Source organism: Mercenaria mercenaria, chromosome 13, assembly GCF_021730395.1.
Source record: "Mercenaria mercenaria strain notata chromosome 13, MADL_Memer_1, whole genome shotgun sequence".
Taxonomy (NCBI): Eukaryota; Metazoa; Mollusca; class Bivalvia; order Venerida; family Veneridae; genus Mercenaria; species Mercenaria mercenaria.
Window position 1 is genome coordinate 78,546,060 of NC_069373.1, and position 13,194 is coordinate 78,559,253.

The 13,194-nt window shown below is 35.4% G+C and overlaps 1 protein-coding gene across 1 annotated transcript in view; it reads left to right on the plus strand.

Annotated features, from left to right (window-relative positions):
- The first annotated feature begins 6,379 nt into the window (after nucleotides 1-6,379).
- LOC123529157 (UDP-galactose translocator-like) overlaps nucleotides 6,380-13,194 on the plus strand; it is a 37,518-nt gene continuing 30,703 nt past the window's right edge. The window contains exon 1 of the mRNA XM_053522408.1: nucleotides 6,380-6,546. Within this exon, the coding sequence (XP_053378383.1) occupies nucleotides 6,489-6,546 (58 nt within the window). The 5' untranslated portion in view covers nucleotides 6,380-6,488. The remainder of the gene's footprint in view (nucleotides 6,547-13,194) is intronic.

Genomic DNA, 13,194 nt, shown 5'->3' on the forward strand with positions numbered 1-13,194 from the left:
TAAAGGGTTTTGCCTTAGATTCGTGTCACTACATAAGAAAAAGAAAGCTGTTACTCTCATGTCGTGTATAACAGAAATCATATTATGGAAAATACTGCAATCACCTCACCAGTACATTAGGTACTCATGACCTATATAATTATCATAGTCTGTCAACTTTCCATGCAATTTCACCAGATACAATCCACTGATGGCCAAATTCACTTGTAAATTCAATGACAAATTTTGCATTTTCTGTTGTTCTTTGATTTTACATTTAACTTTGGCAGCTAAGGAAAGACTTAATTTTGATGATGCAAGTCTTAAAACAAATCTGAAAAAGGATCTATAAACAGTTATATAATATTCTTATATTTCAACTCTAATTGAAAAATAAAGAAGTAAGCCATTATTAAATGACACTGTTTTAATGAGGTATCATAATTGGAAACTCTTTCTAATGATCTTTCGAGGATTTATTTACACAATCTAACTGTCATTTCGGCTATCAGTTTTGCAAATGGGGCAACACAGAGCCTCAAACATGTTCTTCTGGTGTTTTAATAGACAATTATTAAATTTTATGAATTACTGTCGCTTAACAGTGACAATAAGGCCCCTAAACAGTGAAAACGCCCGCTCTGAAATTTTGAAATCGGTCTTCCAAAACTGAAGCGAGCGGAAGCTGATTTTCCAAAAAAAAAATATTTGTTTTTGATTTTGGAAAAAAATGGAGCGGGAAATCCGTTGACCAAGTAATCAATTTGGTGTTGCCTTATGTAAACATTAATGGTAGCTACCTTCCAGAACCAGATCCAGAAGAAGACTTGCTGGACAAGCCTCTTAGTGACAGTAAAGAAGAAATCCCCGAATGTGACATATCTTCAGACTCAGACGAGTCTGAACAACACAGTTACGACATTTTTGACCAGCTAAGATATATACGAATGAAAACAGGAAATGTCCCATTTTCAGCCACCTAAATATAAACGGTGTAAGATATAAATTCTAAGATATTAAACAAATGCTGGATGGTAAACTTAAGTATTTATTAATTATTTCCGAAACAAGGATCGATGAAAGTTTTAATGACAATTTGCTTGCTATAGTCTGAAGGTTATAAAATGGACAGAAGAGACAGGAATGCATATGGTGGCGGACTAATGATATTTGTGAGGTCTGATATGCCCTTCAAACGATGAAAAGGTTTAGAAAGTTGCAATCTTTAATGTGTATGTTATGAATTAGCTATGAACAGGCGTAAATGGGGAATATTGGCAATAGATAGGCCGCCCTCCTTAAACAATAGTACTTTTGAGAGTGAAATCACAATGTGCCTAGAAAAAATGTTTATACATTTTGAGAATTTAATATGCATTGGTGATTTAAACTATGACCTTTTGAAAAAAGATAAAAGCAAACCGCTAAGCAAAAGCTTCAATTTAGAAAACATTATTTCGACTTTTGGCCAACCATCAAACCCTTCCTTTCACAAAAATCTATTTCAAAGTCTGACAATACAATTATTCTTAAGGTAGCTCTTTAATGTCAGATCAAAATGCAGTAGCAGAAAGATTAAATAATTTTTGTATTAATATAGCCCAAAATATTGACATAAATAATAACACCATAGCATTAAGGCAATTGAAACTTAGCAAACGTGATAATTTTAATATTTTTACATGTACCAGAGGAAAAGGTGAGAAACTGCATCAAGAAACTCAACTGTAAGAAAGCCACTGGTGTAGATGCAATATCCCCTAAAAATATTATGACTGGTCAAGGCACCCTGGTTAACCCCATTTAGGAAATAGCCAATTCCGTGATAGATAAAGGTCATTTTTCACCCAAACTCAAACAAGCACAGAATTTTAAGTGATCAGTTAACAGATTTCTTTGGAAATATTTTCACCCTTTCTTATCTGCATTCAGAGCATCTTATGGCTGCCAAAGTACACTACTGAGGTTAGTGGAAGACTGGGAAAGGGCCCTTGATGAATATCAATATGTAGGTGCAATACTAGTGGATCTATCAAAGCATTTGACAGCTTGCCACATACTTTAATCGTCCTTAAACTTAAGGCTTATGGGTTATCAGACAAAGCTTTCAACTCATGCTTGATTACCCGTCACATAGATCACAGAGGGTCAAACTTGGAAATACAACTACGAGGGATGATCAATAATTACGTAGACTGCCTCTATATCTTTAATAGTATAAGAAAAGCATTAATAAAAAATATATCAATAGAAACGTTGTTCTATCCTCTACTACGTCTGTAAATATCAAAAATATCTGTCTCTCCTACATCAAATGACGGCGACTTGAAAACGCATACTATTGCGCTGCCGGCCCGCATCGTGATCAGTTCGACGACGTCAACGACGTCGTCTATACTAAATGTGCTCGAAATACGTCTGGTGTGATCTCATTTCTTCTCAAAGTAGACACCGGAACATTGTAAACAACGTTCGTGTCTCTTTGGCTATTGGTTGAAGATGATATCCCAATAGTACTCTGCCGGGTACTGACGTATCAATGCATTTGCAGCCGTCTGTAGCTTCCGAAAACTTTCAGATCGGCAACCTTTGAGGTGGGACTTCAACTCCGGGACCCAGCGCCCGTGTACCTGAAAATACATGTACATTGGCTATCAGAATAATAAAATATAATTTTGTGATTTTGAAAATGATAAAAATTAACTGCTTGCGGCCCAACTTGGGACAATTTATAACATTTTAGTATTCATCACAATAATTTGTAGCAATTTGAATATTCTCCCATCCAATATTAAAGTACTATTATACTACTGTATATTTAATATCATTGTACAAGAGAAATGAACACTGCTAAATACCTTCCGCATGTTTAATTTGGTGGTCAGAATGCTGTGTGCGGTTCCATAGCTGACATTGGCAGCCTCTGTCAGCTCCCGTATGGTCATTCTGAAAGTCCGCTTTCAGTTTGTCTTCTGTTGACGTCGCGGCTGACGGTCCGATTGTTGACTTCCGTCCACGACCTGTATCGTCTTCAAGGGACTGTCGGCCATCAGAAAAGCGTCGAAATCACTTGAATACCAGCGCACTGCAAACGCAGTTTTCTCCCCGTGTCCGCTTCAGTAGCTTTTACGTTTCTGATGGTGTTTTGCCTATTTCTTTACAAAATTTAATGTTTTCGCGAATTTCTAAACGTTCTTGTGACGACATTTTTAAATCATAGCATGCGTCACTGTCGTAGAGCAAAAGTTGTTTATTTTACAATGCAACGGCCGAATGACGTCATATTTTCAGATAACGTGTCGCAAAACGTCGTCAAACAGAATCGCGGATTTTTTTTTAGAATTTTTGCGGCTGATATTTATTTTATTAAGGTTTTACTTCAGCATGCGTATGACAAAACGCCACCTGGGCCGGTAGCGCGTTACTATGGTTGCATTATATACTGTTACTTCGTATAGAGCTACGTCATGCTAATCTAATCAAGTCAGTCAATAGAAAAAGGTTTACTCTTTCAAATGGTACCATTTTCAACATGTTGCAAGTACTATGAAAAAAGTTATGCGTCCAGTCTACGTAATTATTGATCACCCCTCGTAGTAAATGGAAGGAAATCATAAAGAGCGTTCCTAAAGGCTTGATCTTAGATCTTTAATTTTCAACATTTTTCTCAATGATATTTTTTAATTCATTCAAATGTCAACACTCTATAATTATACCGATGACAATACCCTCTCCTTCCAGCATAAAGATCTGAATGTTTTCAAAGAAACTCTGGACTCTGAAAGTCAAACCCTTATAGACTGATACGGTTATAACCAAATGCAGGCAAATCCTGAGAAGTTTCAATCTATCTGTATTGGAAATAAAACCAATAAAGCAGTCAGGTATTTCCAAATTAGTGAAAATGAAATAACATGTGAAGATGAGGTTAATAAATTATTAGGAGTCAATCTTGATTTCCAACTAAATTTTGACTCTCAGGTCACAAATTTATGTAAAAATGCAGCCAAACAACTTAATGTCTTACAGAGATTGAGCAAGTTTCTCAACGAAAACACAAGATTAATTATTTTTAAATCTTTTATTATGTCAAATTTTAATTATTGCCCTTTGATATGGCACTTAGAACTGCAGTAAAACTAATACTGAAAAATTAGAGAAGATACAATTTACAGCCCTTAGGATTGCTTTTAATGATTTTAAGTCGTATTATGAAACTCTTCTTAGTAAGGTAAATCTTACAACACTACACCTAAGTAGACCATGTACTACTGCCATTGATACTTTTAAATGTATAAATAACTTATCTCCTGAATATTTACAATCTATGGTAACAGTTAAATCTTCTATTTATGATTTCAGGTACGAGAATATGTTAGAGGTGCCACAGGTCAGAACATCAAAATACGGCAAAAAATCTTACAGGTTTGATGCAGCCAATGTGTGGAACAGCCTGTCTGCACCTGGACTAGTCCTGCATGTAAATGTGCTATGTGCCACTAATTTCTGCTATATGTTGCTGTCCTGCTTAATTTTTTGTTTTAAATCTCTGTTGTTTTTTTATATATATATATTAGTTACTTTTATGTGTTTCCCTTTTTCTTGTAGCTGTGTCTGTGTATTTTAGTTATTATTTTATGCATAGAATTCTTACTGTTCTGATGTTTTATTTATGTTTTTATGTGCCTTGAATGTAACACACTGCTTTTTATGTGCTGATTATTTTACTTAATCTCCAGCTGTGTTATTGTTTTACAGCTGCTTTATCCTTGTTTTATTTATACTTTATTTGTCGGAAAACAGCTCTTGAGCTAATGTTTTTTTTTTTTTTTTTTTTTTTTTTTTTTTTTTTTTTGTTACGTGGTATCCAACGGAAAATAAAGTTTCTTTATCTTGTATCTAACTTCCAACAACTGCAAGTTATTTCTTGTTTGTGTATTTGAGAGCACTGGTTAAAATAATCTATAAAATAGACAAACAGGTGTCTGAAGTTTTAACTACATTGAAACTATCATGAACTTCAACTCAAAAGCAGGTACCCAGCTTTATGAAAGTTTAGCCGACATCAGACGTCTTGCTGAGGATAGGAGTATTGACTAAAACTGAGCTACACATTGATCGGTCGTCAAGGTAAAGGTAATGGTAAATTTTATTTTACCGTCGCTTTTTGAAACAATTAACACATCAGTTTGTCTTGTCACAACACGGCAAGAACCTAAAGCTAGTTCAATGTTTACTAAGTTTGTTCTTAAAGGCCTAGATTTTGACAGTGGGCCAAGGGATTTCTGTCTTCACCAGCACAGTTGGGGGCCAATGACCATCACAGTATGGTTCTAATAAACAAGGGTCATTGTTTATTGGAGAGTCAGTCTACCTTTCTAGTGTATCAATTAGTGAGAAGAGGAAACAATGTAATTCATTTTAAATTAATGAATAATTAATAACATTTAAAGTTATACCAGGTTTTCTTTTTTTGGGGGGGCATTTCTATGTAAAGAAAAATATTGTTGATCAAACACAATAATAAAATAACCAGAAACTTATTTTCACATAATAAAATAATGAGAAACTTTCTTAAAGAAATATGCAAGTTTTCATTTTTTTCAAATTCTGTCTGTAGAATTGTGATATTTCAGAAAAATGTGACTTTCACTCATCTAAAGCTGGCAGAATACTGTTGATAACATTTGTCTAAAATTGAAAACAGTATGTGCATTTCAAAGTTACAAAGCATTTGACAACAAATTGAAAATGAAAATTGAGTATAGATGGAACACAATAATTTTATATTAATTTTTTGTCAGCACAAAGAACTCGTGAAGTTTTCACTATACTTGTGTTTTATTATCATTATTATTTTCAATAAATAACTGTATCTTTTATCATCCTATATGTAATATAATAATAATAAGAAGAAGAAGAATTATTATGATATTTTTATTATTAATATTATTATTATTATTATTATTATTATTATTATTATTATAACATTAAAGTAATAGTTATTATCATCTATATAATATCAAAATAATAATTATTATTATTATTATCATTCCACATTCACTGAAGAAAAATTATTTTCTTTCAACTCCACTGCACACATCTCCTGGTCTAGTTGGGGTCCCTGTTATGCTAATTGCCCTCTAATCAGTTACTGTTACATAATCGCTGATAAGCAGCAGATAAGATGGGAGTTGTATATTGGATTGGGGGGTGGGGGGCACTTATATAGTAGTGAATCTATGCCTTTAAAATTGAAGCGGAACAGTCCTGGTTTTGTTTTATGCAAAATACTGATGATCTGTGATTGGTGTATTGTAGCCCGATACACCGTACTTGAAATTTTAGTTACTTAAAACCGTCTTTTAATTATTACAAAATTTCGTTATCATACACCGTTTCAACGTAAACATTTTGTTACGTACACATCGTGGCATTGTGGATTATTTGTAGCAAATTTACGATGTTTATATATGTGATTAAGAAAAATAAATCCTCTGTTTAATAGAATGACCAGTACTGAAACATCAAAAGAATCTCAGCCGAAAGCTATGGAACTTAATTCAGGTAGGTAACGTTGGCATGGATGGCTGTAGCCTAGGAGTGTACATAGCTAAAAAAATTGAGACTCAGACTAGGTTTATATATAGGCAGTTACGGATCTCTGGGATGAAATCTATCTATCTATCTTCCATAGACGTCAAACCCCTTGTGGGAACGTAGACATTTTGCGCGTCAAAATCAAAACATCACTAATCTCGCGTCAACACTAATAATTTTCGCGGTATTTGAGTTGCGCCACCTACGTGGTGTTTACCGGGAAAGTTCGTGACCTATTTTACGAAAAATGTTCCTACCTGCAGTTACATTGCTAAATATCTGTCAATATTTATTAAAATAGTATTTTTCACATATCTATTGCAAAAATCCATGAATTAAGCAAATATTTGCAATGTTTATTAGTTCGTCTACCAGCTGATCGTCATTTGTCCTCATTAATTATGCAAATTAAGTCCCGCCTATTGGTTAGAGGACACAAAATTTTAAGTAACATTCCCCAGCTACACAAAAATGAATGAAATATCGGTATCAGGCGAAACATCAAAACGTCTTAACTCGACGGATTTTAAGGGGGAGGAAGGGATGGAGGCCCCTGACCATCTCCTCAAAATACACCCATGATACTGAGCAGTGAATTTTAACATGTTAGATAACTATCAAATAGAAAATATTTAGTAATGGTACGATTCTTAGGCTCCGCTACATTATGACCACGCCCATGTGATTTACTTGAAAAATATGTGGTGTGTCCGCTGCACGGAGGAGAATATTTTCGATAGTGCCAATGTAAACAGATAATATAAAACGTTTAAATTGGCGTTTAATGACTTTTGAGTGTTCCTGTTAGTTTGACTTAGATAGTTTTTCAATGTTTGAATTATATTTAGTGTTTTTTAACCTATGATAATTTGAATGACACAGTTGTTGACCTATACCGCGGCATTAGTGATGTGACGTCACATGATAACAGTGGCTGACTATTGTTGTTCGAAGTACACATGGATGTTTCTTGAATGATATCTTATTCATTTTCACACAGTTATTGATGCATATGATATGAAATATTGTGGTAAAGACAAGAAATACACTGTTGTGTTGTTTCTTGTTTAATGTTGTTACGTCGAATGTCAAGTACTGCGACATTACAGATGAACGGTATAGTGATAAAAATTTAGAGTGGAAGAAACTAAAAATAACTTTGGTGATATAAAAAAGGTTAAAACTTGAGTTTGCAGGATAACTAGGGCGAGGCATGTTCAAGGCTCAGCAAACTGCAGCACTGAACTGCTCTAGGGTAAGGAGGTGGGCGACACTGGGGGGAAGTTGTTATTGAAAGCTAATCAGAAATCTGTCATCAGATGAAATACCGTAGACTCACCTTTTACTTTCACATATTTTAATTTATTTTTCTTTGGATCTAACAAAATAAACCATGCAGGGATGAATTCCAGTATTTTTCACTTGTCCACAGACTTAAAAATCCACTTGCAGCCAAAATTCGCTTGTCCGCATTTTCAGCATGAAACTAGTTCTTTATTTAATTTTTTCACTGACAAAAATAAGCTGGTAACACTTTTGCCTACATTCAAGGCTGAAGCCATTCTCGATATCGACATTATAGGATAAGTCCCGTTTTCCGGTATTACCCACCAATAAACACCCGTTCCCGGTTTTAAAGTGAGGGGGTATCGGCAGGGTTTCCGCTGCAATTCGCCAAAGTCGCCAATGGCGAAAAAAATAAAAAATTGGCAAAAAAAGTTTTTGCCGTAAATGTATTTTCTATAATGTGTATTTCTCTGTCTTAAGTCTCTGTCATGCTTAAAAAATCAATATTACCCGCGGGTGTTTCCGTTCATGATACACAATACACAGCGTGTCACAAACCGATGGATTAGCGATTCGGCATCAATTACACAACGATGCCACGTGCCTCTCGATCTTTGACTTCAATTTAAACATGAGATAAACCAGTGACAGTTTTGGATGTGGAACGCGTGATGTATTTTATCGGCAAAATTATTAAGCTCCGCCTTTACATACGTCATCGTTGATTGAAGTAATTTGGCGAGTTAGTTTACTGTTATAGCAAAACAAATGAAAATCATGTTTCACGGACTGAATTAAAAGCACTGACAGCTGATTTATACACGTTTTAACAAGCGGAATCACGAAAGTAGTGTCAGAGTAGCCATTTCTAAGTTATATTTTGTAGCAAAACTTCGGAATGAACGACTGACGGGACATCTGCGATAAATTCCAATAATTTTTAAATCATGATCGTAGATTGATTTTGGCAAATTCCAATGAAAAACTGTGATAAACAAGCAGAAATCAATAGTGAAAATTAACTCTGGTCATAGAAAATAAGTTACATTTTTTTATTTTATAAGTAATGCTAGTCTTGATTGCCTTATTTTTTGTTTGTCACACATTTTCGAGGCCACAATTTCCGATTAATGCAAGTGGGTTATTGTTGATTTTAAATCAAATTGCCAGATGCAAAATACAATTATATGTGTATCTTGTTTGATTTATAAAGTCCTTTTATGGAAATATAATTCAAGGTCCAGCTTCAGGTCTCGGTCCCCGCCACCCACCCCAATCCCCCACTCTCCCCTAGTTAGGATGCACCATACTGTTTTGGCAAAGGAATAATAAAATAATAATAATAATATTTTTATGTTTTTTTTTTTTTTTTTTTTTCAAAATTTAGAGCCAGAAATGCACCAGAGGTCACCATTCTATACCTATATTTCATGATTTTCTCCCTGACCCCCTCCCCCTCTCATCAAGAGGGTACTAAAATTTTGGACCTAAAAATGCACCAGAGGCCATGATTTCATGCCTGTATTTCAAAAATTTCCAGGGAGAGAGCCCCCTGACCCCCCACTCCCAATAAAAGTTTTAACAATTAATTAATGAAAAACACTATAAAAGTGACAAATTGTTGCATCATGCGCAGTACGTTGGAGAACACACAGTGTGACATCCTTCCCCTCCCTCTTAAATGTGTCGCTGACATCGGTATTTTGTGGCGAACAAAAAATTAGGGCCAGTGGAAACCCTGATCGGCCATTATGCTGTATAGTGGTAGTGTTTAAGATTATCCTTTTCTCAAGGTTTAAACAAAGCAAACAAAAAGTATTGCAGATTATCATAAAATATTGTTGTCATTAAGATTTAGCAAAAATATCCTCAAAGTTTAATTTATTTTTGAAATTTTATCTTTTATTCTACACTGCTGCTTCTGTTGCTCCATACCGAAGGTGTGAAATTATTCGCATGTTTCAAGGTTAACAAATTATTTTTGCAAAAATTTTGTTGTCAAGGTCTTAAAATATTATTTTCATTGTGAGAAAGTAAGAACTTTCCTAAAATTTTATCTTCTGGCAAAAATAATCATTGATATTGTACATGGTCCGTATACCGGTTAATCTCGCAGCCCCCCTGACCCTATTTACGGAAATACCGGAAGATGTGATTTATCCTATAATGTCAATATATGGTTAATATCCCCGAAGCCGGGGAACATTCAAAAGATTCAGTATAACAAAATGCCATGCCCGAAACATTGCCTCTGAATTCAGAAAATCGAGACTTGTGACATGTTATAACTAATTTTACAGGGGTGTGAAAATTGTTATGTCCATGTCCGACTTGTCCGCGGACAAGTGCATTTTTGTTGAGCCCACTTGCGGTGAGCTCGATATAGTTGTCACTTTTGGCTGGTCGGTGTATGTGTGTCCGTCTGATTTTGTCCGGACCATAACTTTGACATGCATGAACCAATCTTGTAAATATTTGGCATGAATGTTTACCTCAATGAGAAGGAATGTCATGCACAAACCCCATGTTCCTATCTCAAAGGTCCAGGTCACAGTTGGAGGTCAAAGGTCAAATTGAAGTTTGTCCAGAGCATTTCTTCTTCATGCATGGTGGGATTTTGATGTAACTTGGCATGAATGTTCACCATTATGAGACGGAGTGTCATGCGCAAGAATTAGGTCCCTAGGTCTAAGGTCAAGGTCACACTTAGAGGCCAAAGGTGCTGGCACACACTTAGAGGCCAAAAGTGCTGGCGGGCTCGACATTCTGCCCTTTTGTGTGCAGAATGTATTTCTAGTTTCATTTCACTTGTTTGCGAACAAGCATACATTTTCAGATACATGTATAAATTAAAAATCAAGAATAATTAAGTAACACTGTTGCTTGAAGTTTACAGTATGGAGGTGATGAAATAAATCTTATCTACGAAATCCATGTTTTACCCACCAAGGGCCTCTCGATTGCTGCAGTTTTGGAAATACCTTACACTTGCATCTAAATTTAGTATCTTTTTCCGCGTTCCGATTGGCTCTTGGTCTCTCTCTCGTGTGATTTTGCACACAGTAACTCTATGAATAGAACATGGAAACGTAAACAATTCTCGCCAACTTTTTGACAAATTTCTTAGTTAGAACTTTGGTCGCCAATAAAAATGGAAGTCAATAGTCAGGTAAAAACAAAAACCAAAAGCAGAGGGGGAGGTCGTGAGTATGATTCAAAACGAGTCTGATCATTTCCAGAGTATTGATTTTCTGAATTCAGCTGGCAATGTTCCAGCATGGCATTCAGGGATGAGAATCTTCTGCGGATCCGTGGAATATTATGATTTTGGGTCCACCAAGACCGTTTTTGAGATCGATATAAATCTGGGGACTTTTTTTTGTGGGGGCGGGGGGAGAAGTAGGGGTAACACCAGCCAGGTCCGATATGGTCGGCCACTTGGATAGAATTCGGTATTTTTTTACTATGCTTCAAAATCAAGCGTCTGTAGTGTGATGTTGGGTCCCATCCGCTGTCAGCGACCACCGGAATTGCCTCCCTACCACCGTACTTGACCCCTTTCAGCGGCCATGTTTCTTCCAAAACCAATTTGAAACATGTGATTGCTAAGTTTAGCGTGACTTCACCACAAAAAACAACAAATTGACATGTGCTTTTCAATTAAAACTGATAACCGAAGGTGTGATCCTCTTTTTGTTACGATCAAATGGCCAGTAATTATCGGCAGTTAGCATGTCACCTCGTGTCAGTTTTGTTATTCAGTTTGATCTCGGTTATAGATAATGCTTGATCTAATTAGTATCCTAATTTTTGTGATTTTTTTTTTATATTTCTGTCATCAAATACTATTAACTTTATACGAAATTAATTATGTTTGAAAGAAATATAAACCACTCGATCTTTTACGGAAGTAGCGGCAATCTTAGATTTTAGCGTAGACAGTAAGCGCGGAGTGTAGCTTCCCTTTCGAAAATGGCGAGGTGGTAAACAAAATTTCTGTAACAATTTTTGTTGTAAAAAGAACACGCCGGAGTTGTAGATTGCTAAGAAGACCATTCGTATTGCGAAGGCAAATGCACGTCAATGTATCCTGGTAAAATAATAATTCACCAGCCCCTCGGATGCGACTTCAGCCTTATATACAGGCAGAAGTGTTGATAGCCTTTTTTTGTCACAGTTACAGTATTACACTGTATTATGTTTGATTTTTGTTTCTACCTGTATATCATAAAACCACTTGCCCGAAAAAAAGAAATATTGGCAGTTTAATGCAGGTTTCCATGTTGAAAATCTGGACAAGTGAATTTTGACTGTGGGCAAATGGATTTTTATGTCTCGATTATTTCTCTGCAGAATTGCAGAGTTCATTTCCAATTTTGTTACAATGACGGGTCAGCAAACATTGTTTAGTGTAGAACTTCTAGAAGTATTAAGTAAAAGTGAATCCTTGGACTCTTAGGGGTTCCTTTTGACTAGGTCTGGACCCGGGAGATTTTCAAAAGACACTCAAAGGACCCGGCATGATATATGCCTGTGCGTCACTTGGGACCCAGGGGCATCTTCCTTTGATAATCCTTTCTCTTCCTGGTGAGTATTAATATGAAATTAGCTGCTGTCTGTTTGCCAGGAAACCGGATCTTGTAAAATAAATTGGACTATTCAAATTCTACAAAAATGTATTTTGTTTGTTTCAGTCACAGTGTGAAAGGGCCATTCCATTACTTTGCATATTAGTATACATTAATTGTTCTTTATGGACTTTACCACTATTTTGATAAGTCTGATATCATTTGGTCTCAGGTCAGCATCACATGTGCGAATGAAAGGCAAATATTTCAGACATAATGATATATCCTAATTTAATGAACAGACAATGTATTGTGTCATTGTATGATAAAAATGTCTTTCACTAATTGACATTAAGTTTATAAAACCAGGCAGTCTTCACAAGTTACTGATAGTTTTGATCTCATATGTAAATGTACAGTTTCTTATTTATTTCTTGTCTTCCGAATGGTTTTATAACAAAATTTACACATTTGCCAGTCTACATGACTGTAGCCTTGCACATGAACGTACATGTATGATGATGGCGTCAGTGCAACATCACATTACAAATTCATGTTGCCTGAGTAAATGGGCCAAATGTGTTAGCATCAAAGTCAAAAATTAAAGTTAAAGATTTCTTACCTGTTAAGCCATTTTTATGAAGTTGTATGTTTTAACTTCATGAAAAAGTAAAATAATAGATAACTTTTTGCTGATTTTTGTTTTTATACGTCATTTTCTATCAGTGGTTGGGCAAGGGGACGGACGTTACATGGCAAT